This window comes from Hippoglossus stenolepis, chromosome 7, assembly GCF_022539355.2.
Source record: "Hippoglossus stenolepis isolate QCI-W04-F060 chromosome 7, HSTE1.2, whole genome shotgun sequence".
NCBI classification, from domain to species: domain Eukaryota; kingdom Metazoa; phylum Chordata; class Actinopteri; order Pleuronectiformes; family Pleuronectidae; genus Hippoglossus; species Hippoglossus stenolepis.
This window is the reverse complement of record NC_061489.1, coordinates 20,592,041-20,613,027: the sequence shown is the minus strand read 5'-3', so window position 1 is coordinate 20,613,027 and position 20,987 is coordinate 20,592,041. Positions and strand designations below refer to the sequence as shown.

General features: G+C 39.9%; 1 protein-coding gene across 1 annotated transcript; it reads left to right on the top strand.

The window, feature by feature from the left end:
• The first annotated feature begins 422 nt into the window (after positions 1–422).
• On the top strand, positions 423–8,293 carry LOC118112450 (ladderlectin). The gene is made up of 9 exons (XM_047340678.1): positions 423–449; positions 4,353–4,362; positions 7,044–7,097; positions 7,188–7,229; positions 7,318–7,368; positions 7,455–7,546; positions 7,641–7,766; positions 7,894–7,990; positions 8,102–8,293. Exons 1-9 carry the CDS (start codon positions 423–425, stop codon positions 8,167–8,169), a joined length of 567 nt encoding a protein of 188 aa, XP_047196634.1. The 3' UTR covers positions 8,170–8,293.
• The last annotated feature ends 12,694 nt before the right edge of the window (positions 8,294–20,987 follow it).

Here is a 20,987-nt window from a genome sequence, read left to right as displayed (position 1 = left end):
TATCACTTTATCATTCCGGTCATCACTTTATCAGTCCAATCAGTATTGTTGATAACGCTATTTCATTATTGGCTTCACGATTTATTGTTTTTCTTTATTCAAGGTTGTCTTCAAGAGACAAAAAATCCAAATAAAGTCACATTTAGATCAAAGTGCATTGATCACCTGCTGCTCTGTGCTCTGCCTGTGGTTCAGGTTTGTATATAAAGAGCAGAGCAGCCTCCTCTTCATCACTGCAGCATCAGCTGATACCTGAAGAACCTCAACACACATCTACCACACAGGTAAGACTCCTGCTCTCTCTCCGTCTCATTCCACAGAAGTCTATTTGACTTTCTGCTTGTTAACTGGTTTGATTGTCTCTGTCTCCCTCCAGACGTTAAGTCTCTTCATCAATCTTCATTGTCCTCAACATCTTCATCATGAAGACCCTCCTCCTCCTCACGGTTGTCCTCAGCAGTGTTCTTGCTGTCACAGCCAAACCAGGTCAGATTAACTTTGTGTTTGAATATGTTATGAAGTAAATAAACTTAATCATAGACCAGTGACGTGAAGCTTCCATTTCATTCTGTTCTCTGCTCAGTTGAAGCTGTTGAACCAGTTGAAGGAACACAGGAGCTGCAGGAGGAAAACCTGGGTAAGCTGCTCTCACATAGAAAACCACCTGAACAACCAACTGTGTGTTTGACTGATCAAACTGTAACAGAGCTCCTGTTTTCTGTTTCAGCCTCAGTGGCAGAAAATGAAGCTGGAGTGTTTGTTCCTGAAGGTAAAAAGATGAATGAATGAATGAATGAATAATTATATTCTGTGTTTAATAGTGAAATAATATGATCATGTTTTTCATCTTCAGCAGAAGAGCCTGAGATGCTGTCTGCTGGAGAGATGGCTCCTTCAGTCGAAGGTTGGTTGTCTTTAAATGAAACATTGAAAACAGACTCTGTCTGTACAATGTAATGACGTCACATTGCTCCTCTCTCTGCTCTGTAGGTCGTTTCTTTGTGTGTCCTGCTGGTTGGGAGAGATACAAGAGTAGCTGCTATCTGTATGTGAGCGCTGGCAGATCCTGGACCAGCGCTGCGGTAAATTGAATTCTTTACCCAAAGTCATTTAAATTCTTTGCTCAAAGATTCACTTACAGCAATAAAACTGAGTTTACCTGCTGCTCAAATGACAACCGGACTTTCTTTAACATGAAAAAACTTCATTCATTACCATAACATAATATATGTCTGTATACGTGTGTGTGTGTGTGTGTGTGTGTGTGTGTGTGTGTGTGTGTGTGTGTGTGTGTGTGTGTGTCACTTTCAGGCCAATTGCAATAGTCTTGGAGCCACCATGGCTTCTGCCCATGATTTGTTTGAGTACAGCTTCCTGCAGCAGCTGACAATTAGGGCAGGACGCACCGTGGCCTGGATGGGAGGACTTTACTTCCAGGTTATTACACTAAACACCCAGAAACAGATGATTCATCGTCACAGTTAAAAGTCTGATAAAAGTCTGCTGGTTGTTAAACTTCATGTGACGTGTGTCCAGGGCTGGAGGTGGGTGGACCAGAGCCCCTTCAACTACAACTTCTGGAGCGCTCAGAACACCGTCAGCCGATACCAGTGCCTCCACCTCAACACCAGAGGTACGACAACATTTCTATCAGTCAAATCAATTCTTTACTCTTCATCAGCTCGCACCATATGTGCTTTATAAAAAAACAAAAGAAAGGCTGGTCATCATTATAGGTGAAATCAGTCTTGTATTATCTGAGCATAACATTAATTAACCCATTCTTTCTGTTTCAGTTGGTTGGTCCAATAACAACTGTGCCAATGGATGGCCGTCCATCTGCAGGAAGAGCACTGATACCTGCTAAATGTGACAGCAGCACACACATGTGTTTACTGACCTCAATCATCATTATAATGTGATGGAGGACATTTTGAATGGTAGCTTACCAATGATTTGAGAAAAATGATCAATCTGTCCTGGCTCAGGAGTTTGCTGTGTAGGTGCAGTGTGTTTCTGCAGTGACAGATCTGTTGACGGATCTGTTGACGGCTTCGTGCTGTATATGATGCTTCTTCTCTCTTGATGTGATGTAATCAGATGCTACGATATGTAAACAGGTTGAAGACTCAGTGAAGTTGGTTTTCTTGTGTTTTTTATACTTTGGAATATATGTTTTCTGATGAATAATGTTCAGAGGCTGTTAAAATGTATTAAATAAATAAATGAAAAGAACATTGAACAGTGTTATTCTTGTGCCATTCAGCAGCATTAGCGTGTGTTCACTATCCAATAATTATAATAATGTAGAATATAAAGTACAACTCCAAGAATCTTCTGATGCTTAATTACATGTACTCACTGTTTAACACTGCTGTAGTATTACTCCATAATGTTAACATGCAGAATACCTCTGCAAAGGGCCAATAGTCTTAAATTCAATCAAGCTGCACCAGATTGCACAAACTCATAGATACTAGTTTCATAAATATGCCTGATTTTTCATCAGGATCCATTAATTATTCTCTGAGAGACCTATTAAAATGTAAAAATCTAGAAGTTAAAGAAAGTCAAAACAAATATTTCTGCATCCAGCCCTTTGTTTAGACGAGCACCAACATTTGATGGTTTCTTTCTTAGGCCCATGTCTCATCCCTCCATCTAGTTTCATGGAAATCTGCTCTAAAGTTTTTTGTGTAATCCTGCTGACAATCAAACAAACCATCCAACAAACAAATCAAGAGACAGGGGAGAAAACATAACCTTATTGGTGGAGGTCATTAACTCGTTTGTGATTGGCCAGTGAGCCAAGAAAGAGAACACGCCCCCAGCGTGCTCTCATGTGGACAGTCCACTGACCCACTTTGAATCCATTACATTGGGTTAATGTCACCAAATGATCCTTAACTAAAGTACCTTAAACAGTTTGTCCCTCAGTGAAGTCAGACAGAAACAAGATGTCTTCTTCAAATTCACACACTGTCTCCATGTTGACATTATGACATTCGGCTTTTGTTTCTAATCCATTTATCGTCCTGTGGGATCAGATGTGACCACACCACAGACCACACCACACCACAGACCACACCACAGACCACACCAAGGGCTCTTGCTTGTTGGATTGGGGTAAATCCAAGAGATTATAACTTTCTGACAAGTTTTTTTTTTCTCAGAGCTAAAGAACTAATGACTAAGATTTCAATTAGATTCTGGTAAAGTGTTGTGACATCCTAACATTGAAATTAAAAAAACATTTAAAAAGCAAATCAATCGATCCTGTGTGATCTGCAGACACATTGAGTTGTGTGTCATCGGCATAACTATGCAACTCATTTTCACCTCTGGAAGACTTTGATTATTTTGTATGTGATGTTGCACTGAAACTGGATTCTCCAGTGAGGAAGATCCTGATTCCACAACATGAAAACTGCTACATGAGGAAAACAGAAAAACAGAAACACAAGCACGACACAGTCATGAATCAAGACATTACAAAATATGGAGTCCTGTAACCGAGCATGATTGAGAGATTGTTACAAATAATTACACAATGTTGTGCCATAATGAATTAAACGTGATACCATAAAATGGTGTGCCTTTCGACATTCAATAAATTTGATTATCAAAATTAAATATTAAATATTAATATTTTATTATTAATATTAAATAATAACTTTAATTGATTAATGTTACCTCGGGGCACCACCCTTCAAAGGAAGGGAAAAGATAGCCAATTTATTGAATAAGTCTCATAAATGTACTAACTACAAATTTGGAACTCTGATTAACAATTCAATTAATAACTATAACCAAAATTACCATATAGATAGTTAGCTAAATTTAAGGATATGGAGTTCTTGACAGTGTAGAGGTTGGCAAAATTCACTTATGCAACATTAATAAAAAAGCATTTGTGAAAGGAAAACATTTATTATGAATATAATAAAGTATAAAAACACAAATTACTAACAGTGTAATTACTAAACAAAGATGTGTATATGAGTATACGTGTGTGTGTCTGTGTGGTTCCAAAATGGCGGCTGGCCAAAGAGGTAACACCCTTCCCCCACCTATTGGAATGTTTACAACCTGTAGAGATAATGAGGTGAAGGGATATGCATGTGTCTGTGTGTGTGCCAAATTAGACAAAGTTACTAGATTGGATGCAATGAAAGACTGTGCAGAGCATAACAGACTAACATTACTTTCTCAATAACTTGTACCCAAAATATCACAACACCACAAATCAAACTTATAAACATCACACAGAATCGAATAAACAGTCTTGCTTAGCCTAGTATAATTATTAAGCCCAGTTGTGTTACCCGTCCGTGGAAAGGGGAAAAAGGAAGTTGCTGTGCAGTTCGAAGTTCTGTGAAGTCTTCCGGCTGCTTGTGGCTCCTGCCTTAGTGATTCTGTTGAGCTGTGTAGCTCAGTTGCTGGTTGAAGTTTTCAAGCAGGACATCGAGTCGCTGCTTGAAGGGTTGGTAGAGCTTGGAGGGCGAGGAGGTTTCCTTGGTGAGATGAGCTGGAAGCTGCACCTTTGTGCTCCTCTCGAAGAGTTGGATGGGAAGAGAAGATGTGAGCTGGAGAAGAGGCTCGACAGCCTTCCCTCCTGTGGAAGGATTGTAGGAAGAGGCAGAAGAGACAGAAGAGGGGGAGAACAGGCCTTATATTGGCCCGGTGACCTCACAGGTCATGGGGTCCAGAGTGACCAATGGGAGTTGAAACCTGTGTCCCTGGGGGGGTTTTCACACCTCTGTGTGACGTTGATGCCCGCTGGGAGACTGAGTTCCTTGCTCTGGTTTTTGATGGCCCCTGGGAGACTGGAGGAACATGCGGCTTCAGGCTTTGACGGCACATGTAGGCCGAAGTGTGGTTTCACAAAAAACCATGGCCCAACAACAACTATATGTATTTTTAACAAAACTTATAATACTTCAGAGAGCTTCAGTTTTAGAGTGACATTGTTTATGGGATGAAAATAATCCAATTTGTTTATTGTTTCATATTTGAATTTCCAGTTCAACAGTCAACTGTGTTTGTTCATGTGTACGTGTGGTTTTGCAGTTTTCCTTGGAAATTTACTGGGTTGTTTATATTTTAGTGCACTGGCACGTTTACAGAAACTGTTTTATCACTTTAGCCCTGTTAGATAATGAACTATATTACAGCCACACCAGTTTTACTTCCACAGTTCGGTCAGTGTGTCTGTTCTGGTGTGTAAAGTTTTATTGTGGGAGTTGTTTCAACAACATACGACAATAAACAAATGATAAAGAAATGTGTTGTAAACACTTTGAAGATGAAAAGGAAGTGAACAGGAATCATCAGGGTTTGTTTTCTAATCTAAACTCATTCATACTGTTCACTTTCTTTATGAAGCTTTTTACATTGTATATCACACACAAGGACTCTTTGTTGTCTCCCACTTCAACTTCCTGTGGCCAAAGAAGGACTAACTGTACTTATTAATATTTAATTTTGTTTCCTATTTTTACATTTATTAATATGGATTGTTAACCTACTTGGCTATAAACCTGATTCTGATACTTGTTTATCGAGTATTATTGTCGGATGTTACATTCCAATACTTTTTGTTATTTGTTATTTTCTGGTTTCATTTTCCAAACTGCAGTCCTGAAATGTGTGAATCCTGGTTCAGTCACATAATAGTGAATAAATGTTATTGTTACAAAATAAGAATATTATTAGTATTATTAGAACCATCATATTGTATAATTTCTTAACGTATAATCCCAGTACAAATGCCTTGCTAAAGTAATTGTTTACTTTTTGTCAATCACATGTTTCAGTAAGAGCTGTCAGGTATTTTCTGGGTCACAGCATCATTAATGTTTTATCACTTTATCATTCCGGTCATCACTTTATCAGTCCAATCAGTATTGTTGATAACGCTATTTCATTATTGGCTTCACGATTTATTGTTATTACTTTATTCAAGGTTGTCTTCAAGAGACAAAAGACAAACACTTATAAAGTCACATTTAGATCAAAGTGCATTGATCACCTGCTGCTCTGTGCTCTGCCTGTGGTTCAGGTTTGTATATAAAGAGCAGAGCAGCCTCCTCTTCATCACTGCAGCATCAGCTGATACCTGAAGAACCTCAACACACATCTACCACACAGGTAAGACTCCTGCTCTCTCTCCGTCTCATTCCACAGAAGTCTATTTGACTTTCTGCTTGTTAACTGGTTTGATTGTCTCTGACTCCCTCCAGACGTTAAGTCTCTTCATCAATCTTCATCGTCCTCAACATCTTCATCATGAAGACCCTCCTCCTCCTCACGGTTGTGCTCAGCGGTGTTCTTGCTGTCACAGCCAAAGCAGGTCGGATTAACTTTTCACACCGTTTCATGTCTTCAGAAACAGTTGTGCAGCTCCACGTGTCATCAGAATTAAACAGGGAAATTACTTGCTGCACAACATGAAATATGAATAATTTCAGTTAATTAGTTAAAAAATCAAAATACACAGAAAGCGAATATAAATATTTTTAGAAATGTGAATGTAAATGAAATAATAAGCGATTGTTTAAGGAGAAAATATGGATAAAGGGTGTGAGTACTTTTCAGTACACAGATACAAAATTGACACAGTTTGAAAATGGAGTTAAATTTGCCCTTTTTAAATTTTATTGTGGGAACAATATCTTATAGCATATGAGGCATTAATAATCAGCTGCTGATGATTGATGGAAGAGTAGACGCATGTTTTATTTTATCTGTTTTCGTGATGCTGATTATTAATCCACATATGACTCATTCAGTGTGTATGACGAACAACTGACATCACATTAAAAAGATGTGACCTCACAGGACCCTTTTATTCTGAAGGTCAGGATCCATATTGGAATTTTCATGAACGTGACCTCTGTGACCCCCCATAGTTTATAGGAAGATACAGGGAGACCATATGAATCCCTGATCCAGACCTTTGTGTTTGAATATGTTATGAAGTAAATAAACTTAATCATAGACCAGTGACGTGAAGCTTCCATTTCATTCTGTTCTCTGCTCAGTTGAAGCTGTTGAACCAGTTGAAGGAACACAGGAGCTGCAGGAGGAAAACCTGGGTAAGCTGCTCTCACATAGAAAACCACCTGAACAACCAACTGTGTGTTTGACTGATCAAACTGTAACAGAGCTCCTGTTTTCTGTTTCAGCCTCAGTGGCAGAAAATGAAGCTGGAGTGTTTGCTCCTGAAGGTAAAAAGATGAATGAATGAATGAATGAATGAATAATTATATTCTGTGTTTAATAGTGAAATAATATGATCATGTTTTTCATCTTCAGCAGAAGAGCCTGAGATGCTGTCTGCTGGAGAGATGGCTCCTTCAGTCGAAGGTTGGTTGTCTTTAAATGAAACATTGAAAACAGACTCTGTCTGTACAATGTAATGACGTCACATTGCTCCTCTCTCTGCTCTGTAGGTCGTTTCTTTGTGTGTCCTGCTGGTTGGGAGAGACACAAGAGTAGCTGCTATCTGTATGTGAGCGCTGGCAGATCCTGGACCAGCGCTGTGGTAAATTTAATTCTTTACTCAAAGATTCACCAAGACAGTCAAATCTCAGTTTTTAAGTTTATAACATTTGTGTGTTTGTGTGTGTTTCTTTCAGGCCAATTGCAATAGTCTTGGAGCCACCTTGGCATCTGCCCATGATTTGTTTGAGTACAGCTTCCTGCAGCAGCTGACCAGTAGGGGAGGAGGCTCCCTTGCCTGGATGGGGGGACTTTACTTCCAGGTATCCACCACCAATCTATCCATCAAACTGCCTGCCGCATATGATTCACCTTCATAGTTCGGCTTCATGAACACAAAAGTCTGATAAAGGTCTGCTGGTTGTTAAACTTCATATGATATGTGTGCAGGGCTGGAGGTGGGTGGACCAGAGCCACTTCGACTACAACTTCTGGAGCGCTCAGCGCTCCCCCAGCTCATACCCGTGCATCTACCTTGATGCCAGGGGTAAGATTTCCATCAGTCACATCAAGTCCACAGCGACTACTAATGATGAGATTTTTTTAATATTTGAGATTTCAGCACACAATATTAATGAACAAATGTTTTCTGTTACAGCCGGTTGGGCCAATCATGCCTGTGGTAATGGATGGCCGTCCATCTGCGTGAAGAGAACTGACTGCTGAACGTGACAGCAGGACACATGTTTACTGACCTGTATCATTATCTTGTTTTAGCTGTGGCAGATTTGTTGATGGCTTCATGCTTCATGTGATGCCTCCTTCTTTCTGCCTAATCAGATTTGTGAATGGACCAAAAACTCAGTATTGACCCAAGCTGGTTTTTGTGTTGTTTTTACTTTGGTGTATTCAGATGTATAATGGATGTGACTCAGAGAACAGAAATTGAAATTCAATAAAAATGTAAAAATGCACAGAGTTGTTTTTTGTGCCTTTCAGTCAACCCTTAGAGAAGTGTACAGTCAAACCATCTACATCTATCCTGTTGAAGTTCTTCTGTCCCACATTTTTATTCCACCCTTGGGCCAGGCATCTTACCGGCTCAGTTAAGACCCACTCAGGTATCTGCAGGTTAGGTATTATCGGCCAGATCCCCTCAACTGAATGTTTCTGATACTTAACTTGCTCTTCACCCACAGAATGAAGTATGTATCATACCTACTAATATATCAAGAGTGTTCTTTCTTGAACGTTGCTGAATCTACTTGAGACCTTGGTATATTTTTGAAGTCTTGATCACTATTCTTAATACTTTCAACTTCAGTAATGTAGTTCTTCAATCTCATTCGTTAAAAGGTTAAATTATCCACAGCAATAAATACCTAGTCTAAAGTAATGGTTATGCAGCTAATTGCACATGTAGAAACAAACACCTTTTGTTGTGGTAGTTTTCTTTAAATGTGTCTCAGTTACTTGTCCATTCTATGGTACATTTTAATCTTGTTGGTATCATTCATTTTAAAATGAACATTCCTAAATCGGAATTTTAAAGTGAGCAAAAATGATTGGTCAACAACGAGGCTAAAATACAAAATAAATTCCCCAAATCATCCAGCAATGCAATGTATTCAGCATCTGTTTACACCCAGTCTTGTAACCATGACCCTAATGTCTGCATCAACTGGTGGACAGTTATCCCTAAAAATAATTTATACGAATATTTGGTTTTAATTTTGTCACGCTTATATTCAGCTAACATCATCTGTCAGAAACTAATAGAATCACCAATTGATGTGCAAAACCAATTCAGGCATAGAACCACCTCAGCTCTATGAAGCTGTGTCTCATTAACGGAGTCACAGTTGAAATCTCTTTCTTTAAGCCTGTGATTCAAGAGGAGATTATCATAACAGGGTCAAGGTTAGGACCACGTCTGGGTCGTCGTTGAAAATGAGAGACGGCTCTCCTCTGATCTGTCTCAGCTGGCTGCCACAGGTTGAGTTTGATTTGTCCAAGGGCCAATTCAACATGCGGCACCATGCTGATCCAGAAAATTATTCCTCATGAATGATTGATTCTATATTGAGTTGTGACACAGACACTGAGCAAGTCATTAAGAGGGCTGGAATGGTATCAAGTCAACTTGACTCTGCGGGAGTTACACAGTATAGCTGATTGAAGTAGGATCATATTTTGCAAATGAATCAAGTCTATGTAGAAACCGGTCACCTTCCGATATCCCCACCTGAAGGTTAGTCCTTACCTTCATTATTGTAACAGAGACGATGATCTGTTACTGTTTTGTTGTTGCAGGTCATTCGACAGAGTAGACACAAAAAGAAGATGCTGAGATTTACAGTGTGTCAGTGATCCAGCTTAGCAGTGGTGAAGCCTGTCACTCACTACAGCTACAATGTCCTTCCCACTTACCAATTTCAGTGCATAAGGTCCATTCACATGGGATTAACCAATTACTGTGAGTACCCAGTGAAACATTGGACACCTCTCACCCCCCAGTGGTCGCCATCTTGGCTCCATAGCGGAAGATGCAGAACCGCCAGTGTATTTTCAAATTTGTGAAATGGTGACAAAGGATGCAGGACAAGTCATCTGGCCTCTTCACACTGTGCTGTTCTGTTTCTGTTGGTTGTTCAATGGTGTTCATGATGTTTAATCTTCATTAAAAATAAATTGAAACTACGATCATCATCATATCTCAATCATATCACATTGAATTGGCTCTGAATCACAGTGGAACATATAATTACAGTGATGCCAGCATTATGCCTCTGCGGACCAACGCACACGAGGGTATTACGGGTAACCGTCGGTGCTAGAGCCTCACAGAGAAGCAGACATGCAGACTTTCCAAACGTAAACAGCGTGTTGTGTTTACATGTACGGCAAACAAGTTGAATGGTTGATTCAGGTCTGGCCTGAGGTTTGTTTAAGTCAATTTGTGGCTTGCCTGAGGTGGGGTTGGAATTTCCTGCGGCATATTACATTGCAATTCTCCACCTCTGATCATGAAATTTAATTTCCATTTTAAGGCCGGAGCGTTCCTTTTGATACAGTTTCTGTCAATTTGTTCTGATCCCCACAGCCAAATGCTTTGAATCCGCTGATAGGGTGCATTCATTATTTACCATACAGTTAAAGCAACAGGTATGAGCCTTCATATACAGTGTTCCCTTATTTTTGTATCTACCTCTGCAAGCTCACAGCTACATGTTCGAACCTATTTTCTTATCAAAGACAAAACAAGTGCACCAAGTAAAGGAAATAATCCTCAATTGAAGCCGAAGTCCGAAACTCAACAGTCGTGACAAAAATACAGGATTCTGCCTGGAAGACGAAGGGATTCGCAGTATTTTACTCCGGTAGGTATTTATGTCAATCATGGGCCTTTTAATAGATATCGACTTATTGGAGGTTGTTGGTCCTTCTGAAGGGACCCTGGTTAAAATGAATGTATCAGTAGCAAGTTAAATCCCCTTGTGCCCCAGAGTCATGAGCTCATGAACTCTGGGGATTGATTTCAGGCCAAGGTTTTACTGATCTCCTGGACTCCTGATTGGCCTTTAGCTCCACTAAATGCTCCCTGGGGCGGGTGGTGCTGATGGGAAATGAAGCCATTTTAAGGCCTATTGGTTGTAAACCACCCAGTTGAAGGAGAAGCTGGGAACAATTTCCTTCACAATGATCACGCTTTCAATAGGAGAGGAGGAGGAGGAGAAGTTACACCGAGGCAGGGAGAGAGAGAGAGAGAAGAAGGCTGATAAAAATGAGATGTATTATTAATAGAAAAACAGGAAATATCTCTTTTGGTTGTTTGTATATATATATTGCCTTGTTGCCATGAGATTGAGAAAAACAACCACATTGCTGTATGTGTAAGGCCATTAAATCGAAATAAAGTGCCACACAATTTTAATTCAAGGGAAAAATTACACAATTTGTCACAAACTTTATTGAATAGTTATTCTAAAAACAAATTGGCACACCAGTATATATTTGCATGCCTACACAATTTGGCAATGGGGGGGGGTAACACTGTATATTAGTTTCATTTGGTGGGATGTGTATAAACTGACATCTGATCATTTACATGGAAAGAGAAACCTCACAGGATCTTTGTACAAGTGCATCCTTAATCATGGAAACACACAGCAGGCACAATAAAATGCATGGATTGCAAAACTGCCTCCTAGTAGTGGATGGCTTTTTGACCCTGCCGGGTGTGTGTGCACGTGTGTCGTTACACATCCTCCTCACCCACAGACAACATCAGCAACACCAGGCAAGTGAAACTACATCAGCACAAAATGTAGATCATCCCGACCGAGAGCAATCTATCATAAATTTACCTGGAGCCAGCGCAAAAACGTGTTAGCGTGAAAACAACTACAGAGAAGTGTCAGGAAACCATTTTGTATTTACAGTAAAAGTTTGAGTTTGCTCTGGCTAATGCTGCACCACTGAAAATCACTTCTTCTTTCGCACTCAAACTAACCAATGGCAGAGCAGCGAAGAAGAAGTCAAATTCCAGTAGAGAGAAGTTTTATCTTTACATTTTACGACATATAGATTTTGTACTTACCCAATATGCATTTATGGCATTTTCTGTGACATTTCTGATGCTTGGGACTTCTTTATTTTTGGTCAGGAGTATTTCCTGACTACACTTATAATGTAATTGGCACTAGCTTTTATTTTGTAGGGATATGCAACTGGAAAACATTGGAAGTAAACATCTCCCAAAGATGAAATAAACTAATGCATATCATCACAGCAAATAAGACATTTTGTTGCACACAGAACTAAGACTATTATACACAGATACTGAACAATAAACCAGCGGGTTTCAGATAATGCTGTGTCGCCTACACTTTATAGATCCTTTGCTATAATAAAGTCAAAGGGCATAACGACACTGGTTCTCATGACAGGAGAAACAAACAACCATGATGCAAAAGGATACAGTTTCCACACCAAGGTTTATTTACTTTCATTACGTCGCCTTTCTCTTATTCCGGGAATGTCTGTGTACTGGTCACACTCACATGCCAGTCTATAAACAACAGTTTACTGTCTGTTTGCAGGACAGCTGTGGAGGTACTGATAAGGTAGAGAAGCACAGCAAACAGCCTGTGTCTCACGGTCTTATGGTCAGTTAGTCTCTCTTAGTGGGGAAGAGGTAATTGAGTTTCAGCAACATGAGATAAGTCGGACATGATAAAGTGTTCAGGATACGGTCGCTATACATGTATGGATGTGATGTAGCACCATGAGGTATAACCTTGTTTGGCCATGCAATAAGTGTGTGTTGAAGTATGTAAGTAGGGAAGTATTTGATTATCAGGAAGGATATTTTCAGAATTGATGTTCACTGAGCATCATTAAAGGCTTCTGTTTCTGTGTTAGACATCTCAGTCTCCTGATACGTCTTCCAGTTATCACCAATTCACCTCAAGTGGTTCGGTTGCATTACGACTGAGATTATTTACCATCTGAGGAAATGCAGTTAGCATTGAAAATATCAGACTCATCTCACGGCACAACATGAACTAACAACTGTAATGCTCTCTCTGTGATGTGGATGGATCTGGACTGACCACTGATATGTTTCTGTGTGAAATAATGTCAGAGACAATAGGTATAACCAGTTAGGGACATTTTTCTACTTCTACATTGTCTTAAAAGTGAAGTCTGGTGAATGTTTTCAGTGTAAATGTAGCTAAAGTTATGCAATTGAAAGTTATTTCTAACTTTGTCCAAAAGCTTTGGTCAAAGTATTATCAACATCTCTGTGATAAACAATGTAATGCATTTCCACAAACTTGAGTATTTACACTATTTATGTTATTCGATCTTAAATGTTCCGTATGTAATTTTGGCCGCTAGGGGTCTCTCAATCAAAACAATAACAAAATACCCAGTTTTATGACATCATGAAGCAGCGTGGGATCATGGGAGTTGTAGTCTTCACCACCATTACTGATGAAAATCTACCTTTTACTAACCTTTACGTTACTCGGGCACAAATCATGTTCAGGGATGAGGAAATGTGTTCAAGTTTTATTCACGTTACACAGCAAATGGCAAAGACATACCTGATCCATTACGAGTGACCAATACAAATATAGTGGAAGGAAAAAAACAATTGGCTATTTAACTGGCCAGCCGTGTGTTTTACTTTGTCAAAGTCGTTTGCCCCCGGAGGTTATAGCAGAGACGAGAAAATTCATGGGTAAAGTAGATCATATAAGTACACAAGTCAACAAAATACATATAACCCATGTTTAGGAGTTTTTAGACATTTCAACAAATCAACATTAGATTTATTGGGTGTGCTGTGCGAAATCAGGATCATCTACCACAGAGACCAAACTTTTTTAGGCTGCTATATCTAATCAGCTTCACACACGACAGAAAATCTCAGCAGTTTCATATTTTGCAACAACCTGCCATTGTCTGAATTCTTGCAGTAAATACATTGTGCAGCTTCTGGATATTGTTCCATTTAATTAAAATGAATGTCTCCCTATGAGGAGACAGCAGTATTTGGGAGTGGGCAATTGTTGTAAACAACCATTTTTTTTTTTTATCATCAGAGGTCAATTGATGAGTGGAACACAAATTCACTTTTTGTTTTTGTGCTGTCGGGAAACAGCTGTTGTTCAGACACTGAAGCGAGACTTTTCCTCTCATTTCCTTGAAGAGGCAGAGGAGGAAGCGAACACCAAGTCCCTGGATTTGTGTGTGTGAGGGATAATAGAGATGGGAGATAAAGCCTGAGTCTCTCCTGCCTCTCGCTCCACACCTCAAACAATCAGCACTGCATTATGAGGTTTGAGATGAACATGTTTCATTGACTGATTCTTCCTCGTATTACCCTTGAGGGTGCACTTCCAGAAAAATGTGTCTTCATCCCCTACAATTTATCTAATCAGCCTTAATAAAAACATCCATTACCACGGCAGCAGCATCGACAGGCGGGAGAAGAATGTTTACTGATGAATAATCAAACAGGAAAATACTGATTGGTCTTCTGGTCCAAACAACCTCCAAAGCTGCCACATCATCAGCCATTTATTTACCCAATGAGCTCGTCCTTATCAGTTTTCTGTCCGTCAGAGTGGACGTTCAGCCTGTAAACCTGCAGCTTCTATTTTAATCATTCACAGAACAGATGGTTGGTGAAAGATAAGAAGGAAAAAAAAACAAACACCACACATGTATCTCAACGTACAGTTAAATATATCTTGCGCTTCAGATCTAGTTAAAAAGCATTGAGTCCCCGCAGAATCCACATAGTGTTATTAAAAAACAACGAGGAAGACGGGCGAGCTGCCTGTTTGTATCACTGCCTCGGTCCGTGGGGTTTATTTTCACTTTGCTTCCTCGTCGGCTCAGACAAGGCATAAACACAGCTTCAGGCAGTGTGAACACTGGGGAACAGGTAATTCTGATGGATTCATTCACTGTTTTGTCTTTGTTGAGTTGCAACATTCAGGCGAGTAGCATCTTTGTGAGTTTTTCTCTCCGATACCTTCAGGAATGCAGCGAGGGAAAAAAAAAATAGGAGTCCGCAGGCGCCACCTACGACTGCCTTAAATTGTGAAAACGCCGCAGATGCAAGAGTTTTAATACAAACAGTCGAAATAAGAATCATTTGAGAACCTGTAAACATCTGTGTTTTGGGACTATCTTCAGGTGTTTTGACATTTCATTCTCCATATTTTTCACTGTCAGAGAATATTTTTCTGGTTTTCTATGATGCCTGTGGCCCAGCTTGCATTGGTCTGAGCTCTGATAACACAGCCATGTTCACACTGCTGTATAAAACAAAAAAATATGACCACATGCAGATTGAATGATAGTGAAGATGGAAACATGCTACAGAGGGAAATTATTTGGTTTGACTGGAAACATAGACAGACAGACAAATAGATAGATAGATAGATAGATAGATAGATAGATAGATAGATAGAGGGATACTTTATTGAATATATACTTTATGGAAATTGCCTGTGGCAGTGGGAACCAAGACATTTGAGAATTGGCTTTGTGACTTTGAGCCACTTCTTTAAATAGAGACTTACAAACTCGAACCTCTCGAAAATACCATCGATTAGTCCTTGATGACGGAACTTCATCACCGGCTGCTGCAGTGGAGCTGCTTAAGACCCAAATGCAAATGATTGTGGTTGGACCAGGCTCCTCAGTGTAGAAGTATTAGAGAAAAGTCTGGGAAATGTTCCATAGTTAACTCATTAAGACCTGAGGTGCTGAATAGTAACAGGCTCAACACTAAAACCGAAGCACTGATTGAAAACTACCACATTAAACCTGTCGGATTTCCAAAGAGCTGATTGCCAACGTTTGCAAAAACGTTTATTTCTCAGCCTCTAAAGCAAATAGAGACATTAAAAAAAAACGTATGATAGTTTAAACATCTGGCTTTCATCGTAAATCATTGCTGTTTTTGAAAAGACGGAGAGAATAGCTACCAATGAGGTTGAGCTGACAATGAGGTGATGAGTGTCTGGAGGTCTGAAGCTGCAGGTCAGTTGGAACCAGGTGGGAGGTAATCAGGTAATCAGGTGAGTGAACACACACAAACACAGACACACACACAAACTTGTACTTCTGTCTATCTGAGTGAGGCATAATGCATTCCTTAGCCCCTAACCCTAACCTTAAAATCAAGTCTAACCCTCAAACAGCTTATTGAAAATGGGAAAATGGTTCCCAAAGTGCCCTCACTCCGTAGGTTCTAGGCTAAAAAATGGTCGCAGGGGGTTGTTGGAGCCAATCCCAGCTGACATTGGGAAAGAGGTCACCAGCGTATCGCACTTAAAGAGAAAACAATTCACTCACACATTTACACTTGTAGGCAATTCATCTTTCTTTGAATAAAAAACTGTGCCAACAGATGGGATCCATATAATTCTATAAAATATAAAGTTTTTGGATTATGCACTGATTACACAGATCAATTCCTTCTGTTCACTTGTTATCAGGGATTTGTACTGTACCAACAGTGTAGGTGTGTTTGCTGGCTCCAGTAAAACCTTTTAACTATTCTCAGTATCACTGCTGAGAGCAGGAGAAGCCTTCAAGTAGATGTTTGTACACAGTGGCCTATTCACCGACATGTACATGATTATCGAGTCACAGAGGTGTTTGGTAATTAAGTGGAAGAGCTCTGAGGTCCCACGGCTGGTCAGCAATCCTGACACCAACAGGAAGAAGGAAGAGCCGGCTGGTTAGCCTCTTCCTGCTGCTGTCGCTCACTGCTCACCCCCCTCCTGTCCTCCAGCTCCCCTTGGACGAGCTGGAACCATGAGGCGCTTCTGCTGACTGCCCGTGGTGGCTCAGCGTTGGGCTGTGGCAGTGATTGCTTGTTTGCTGTTGTGTGTGTGTGTGTGTACTCACTTTCTGTTGCCTCTTTAGGACCTTTTCCAGCATAAACACTGACCTTGTCTGAACCGGTAGACCTCTTGGGGGACAAAGTACAATCTAATGAGGCAAAAAGGTTAGGGTTAGGCATTGATTGGTCATGGTTAAGGGTAGGGATGAGGTTTTGATGACTATGTCCACAATGACTTTTCACTTCACATATTTTTATCAGGAAAATTAAATCCTGCAGGATGTGTGTGAGTGTGTGTGTGTGTGTGTGTGTGTGTATTTGTTCGAAGAAACACCCCAAATCACAAGAGCTGTGGCAGAGACCATGGAAACAAACAGCGGTTTCCCCAGGTACATGTTGCTTTATACCATACACCTTATTGCCTCCATACAGTCATAAATCATTGAATCAAACATCCATAGGCAGCCACACACACACACACACACACACACACACACACACACACACACACACACACACACACACACACACTTTAACATCCAACCCATTTTGGCTTCTTTTCTCTCTTTTCATTTTCCTGATAAAAAAATGTGATGGACAAGTGAAAATTGATTTATTTAGAGTCAATAAAAAGACTCCTTCAACTCATCCCTCAAGAACAGGCTCTAACCATACGGCACATCAAATACTAATCTAATCCTGCAGAAGAGCAATAAAAATTGGTTTTATTATACCCATTAAATGTGTCACAGCACAGTATGAGAAGATATTGGATGAACAATGATAGGCACACAGGTAATTACTATACAGTAGCTACTATAGTGGCTGGAATGGCCTCGCATAGAAAAAGTCATTTAAAATAAAGGTCCTGTTGTTTTTAATGTAATCAGAGGGAAATATGCAGAGGTGTAGTAACAGAAACAGAGGAGTGGGTGTATGGTTTATGTTTTACATCAATAAAAACTTTGTGAATCGTGTAGGTGTAACTTTGTGCTCCAATATCTAACCTGTGCAATGTGAACGGGATCATCAGGTGATGTTAGGAGTAAATTAAAGACGGCAGCTTCAACATTCCCCTCGTGTGATTCATCAGGCTCATCCATTATACAGTGAGTCAGAATGTGACTTGAGGATTCATCGGAGACGAGCGACGAGCGCTGTTCCGACGCTTTCAATGACGCTCGGGCCTCCTGCCGTCAGTCATGAAGACGAAATAGTTTCGAGCAGACAAAAAAAATAAAAATCCCGACGGCATGAAAAAGGAGCTTGGAAAAAAAAGGACAAAACAAACTTTTAACTGCCACAATAAAGATGAAGTCAGAATAATAGTGGCTGTCAAAGACTCTGCCGTAGAGCGCTGCCAGTCAAAACAATCCCTCAGTGACGCACAACGGAGAAAATACTGTCGTCTTGTCATTCTTCAGAAAGAAAAAACAAAAGGACACAATGAGCCATTGATTCTGAGTTATGTGGGGAATATACTATGGCAGTAGAGCAGGTAGAATGAACCTCAGAGACGCACTTGTAAAACATTTTTTACAATAAAAAGAAGAACTTAAGCCACGTCATGAACATTAACATGCTTCAAAAGATGAAAGATCCCCCGCTGGTTGCATGGTTTGATGGGAGATGACCAGGTATCCCAGGTGGTGCAGGGGTGGAGGTGGGTGGTGCACTGATCACAGAGCTGAAATGAAAACTGAATAACAGGAGATGGGAGAAAGTTTGACAGATTACAAGTGACGGGCTCGACGCGAGCATGTCAGGTTGTGATTGGATGAAGAGAGATAGCAGCAAAGGTGCTTGTGACTGAGGAGGAACGAGGAAATAGACGACAACATCCTGACTGAAGTTTAGCTAACTTCATAACAGATCTCCACATTATATACATATATATATTTAACCTAAGAGCAGCTCTATTTCATCACATTTATGATCGCAATTATAGTATTAAGGATTAGTCTTGGGAGGTGTGTGTGTGTGTGGTCTAGGAGCAGGATGGTGTTCCTATTAAAAATAAATCACCCACTGCTCAGAGATATGAGGATATATACGAGATATGAAGAGAGTAACAGCTTCTCATTTCATCAGGCCCACACCTCTGTCAGGCCACTGGATTCACAATAATTTCATGTCTCAACACAAAAATCATCAACGATCATCTCCACATCCTGCATTAGGGACTATTCCATGGAAGTCAATTAGGATACTCCAGGTATTTACAGCTTGTTTGAAAATGTGTCTGAACTTTGATGCGTCACATAATGACCAATAAAAAAGCTCAACATCGACCAGTGACAGTCCTCTTCTCCATTTAATTGGCAGAGGAGCAGTCGCCCAGCATTTATCGATGCTCTCTCTCTCTTTGTCTTCCCTCTGTCCTCCTCTCTCCCTCCCTGGCTTCTCTTTGAAGACATGAAGATGCTCTCTTCAAAGTCACATGTCATTTGATTGATAAAAGGCCAGTGCTTTTAAAGTCTGGCTCCCTCACACTTGTGTCTGAAAGCAAACAGCAGGACGTCTCCAAGAGGACCAAATAAACATGCATGCAAGTGCGTGATGGACGTATCATGTACATGTACTGAAATCAAAAGCACTGCAGACGCACGTAGTGATGCTGCAGTGTTAGTGCACGTCCTAGTGCTGCAAAACCTCAGCGAGTGCATCATCATTATTCATTCAAAGATTTATGTTGCTAAGTATGTAAATCCATTGATAATTGATGCACGGCCTTCAGCTATCAACTCAGCGCCCACTTTATATATATATATTATTTCATTGCCTGACCCTTCAGTCATGAACCTGCACCGTACTGCTGCAGGGAAAACCAAAAGTGTTGCATCTATCAGTCAGACTCCCTCAATCATTAACTCCCTGCATCAGTTGCCATTAAGATGAATGATAACAGTTAATTCCAGAACAAATGGTGATCACTGAACACGTTTATTTTCTCTCTCTGCACTCTCTACTCAAAATTACCTTTTAATTAAACAACACAGTTTTACAAGCACACTTGAATTGTTTAAGTGAGTAAACAAACCCACTCTTTGGGAGTTTGTAAATTGTAAAGTGCTCTAAAGAAGATGAGACATAAATGTCTAACCCTAACCCTAAGTATAAAACAGGTTATAAAGCAAATATATGGCTTCTCTCAGGCTGTGTTTCGGAGTCAATAAGCTGTGACAGCAAAAGAAGGATCAGCTTCAATTCAAAGACAAAGTAAAGTGGCAGTTGGAGGATTTTTAGCTTCTGTCAGTTGATAAAATGCTGAATGACACATGGTCAGAGAATCGTGTTGAAAAGGATTTGACCAAGACTCCAAATACTTTGTGACATACATGATATATTTGACAGAATGAGACGCTTCAGCAATAACACAGGATTAGGGCATGAAAAATATTCAGGATTCCTTGAGGTACTACCTTGCATGACTGGAATTTAAAACATGTAAAATCAGTTCAAAAGCTGACAGGCACCGTACTGAGGGAAAAAACTTAGTCATGATATGAGACATGTGATAAAGTTTCTTTTTTAAAAAAAAGCATTTCTCACAAATTGGATACGAGACGGAGAAAAGTTGCTAAGACAAAGTAAAAACAGCTATTTATTAATAGCATTTCTTGTCAAGTTTATCCTTTGGAAAAATCTTTTTACCCTATTTAATTATCCTGTCACAGATGAGATGCATGTAACTGCCACTAGACTGGTTTCCATGATTTTACATGTCAAGGGCATCTTAAAATGTGAATCTCAGCCCAATGAATTAATGTTTGTTTCTTCATCATTAATCTTGAGGTTTTGAATGTGCGCCTGGTTCATCAGAACTGCTCAAGAGTTTAATCAAACAAGAGCTTCTTAGAGAGAATAAAAAAAAAAAAAAGGTTATTATTATAGATGTTCATGAACTCGCTGCAAGAGCAGACATGAAACATTTTAAATATATCTCACGGCTGAGATGGAAGCAGTGGAACAGTCTAAAGTTCTGTCAGAAAACACGTGAAATCACACTAAAGACATCCTTGTGTCTGTTCAGTCAGTTATTACTGATGTTATTAGTTATTTTAATAAAATGCTACATGACACAAATCTGTTTTTGAGCTATTGTGTTTTTTCTCTGTGTCATAGTTGTGTTATTGTTGCGTGATGATGGATTTAAACATGATTTGTC

What these genes read in the sequence shown, in the direction of transcription:
- LOC118112450 (XM_047340678.1), top strand. Translation starts at nt 423, where the DNA reads ATGAAGACCCTCCTCCTCCTCACGGTT. An exon ending in GATCCTGGACCAGCGCTGTG is followed by an intron (nt 7,547 to 7,640) that starts GTAAATTTAATT and finishes TGTTTCTTTCAG; the next exon opens with GCCAATTGCAATAGTCTTGG. An exon ending in TGGGGGGACTTTACTTCCAG is followed by an intron (nt 7,767 to 7,893) that starts GTATCCACCACC and finishes ATATGTGTGCAG; the next exon opens with GGCTGGAGGTGGGTGGACCA.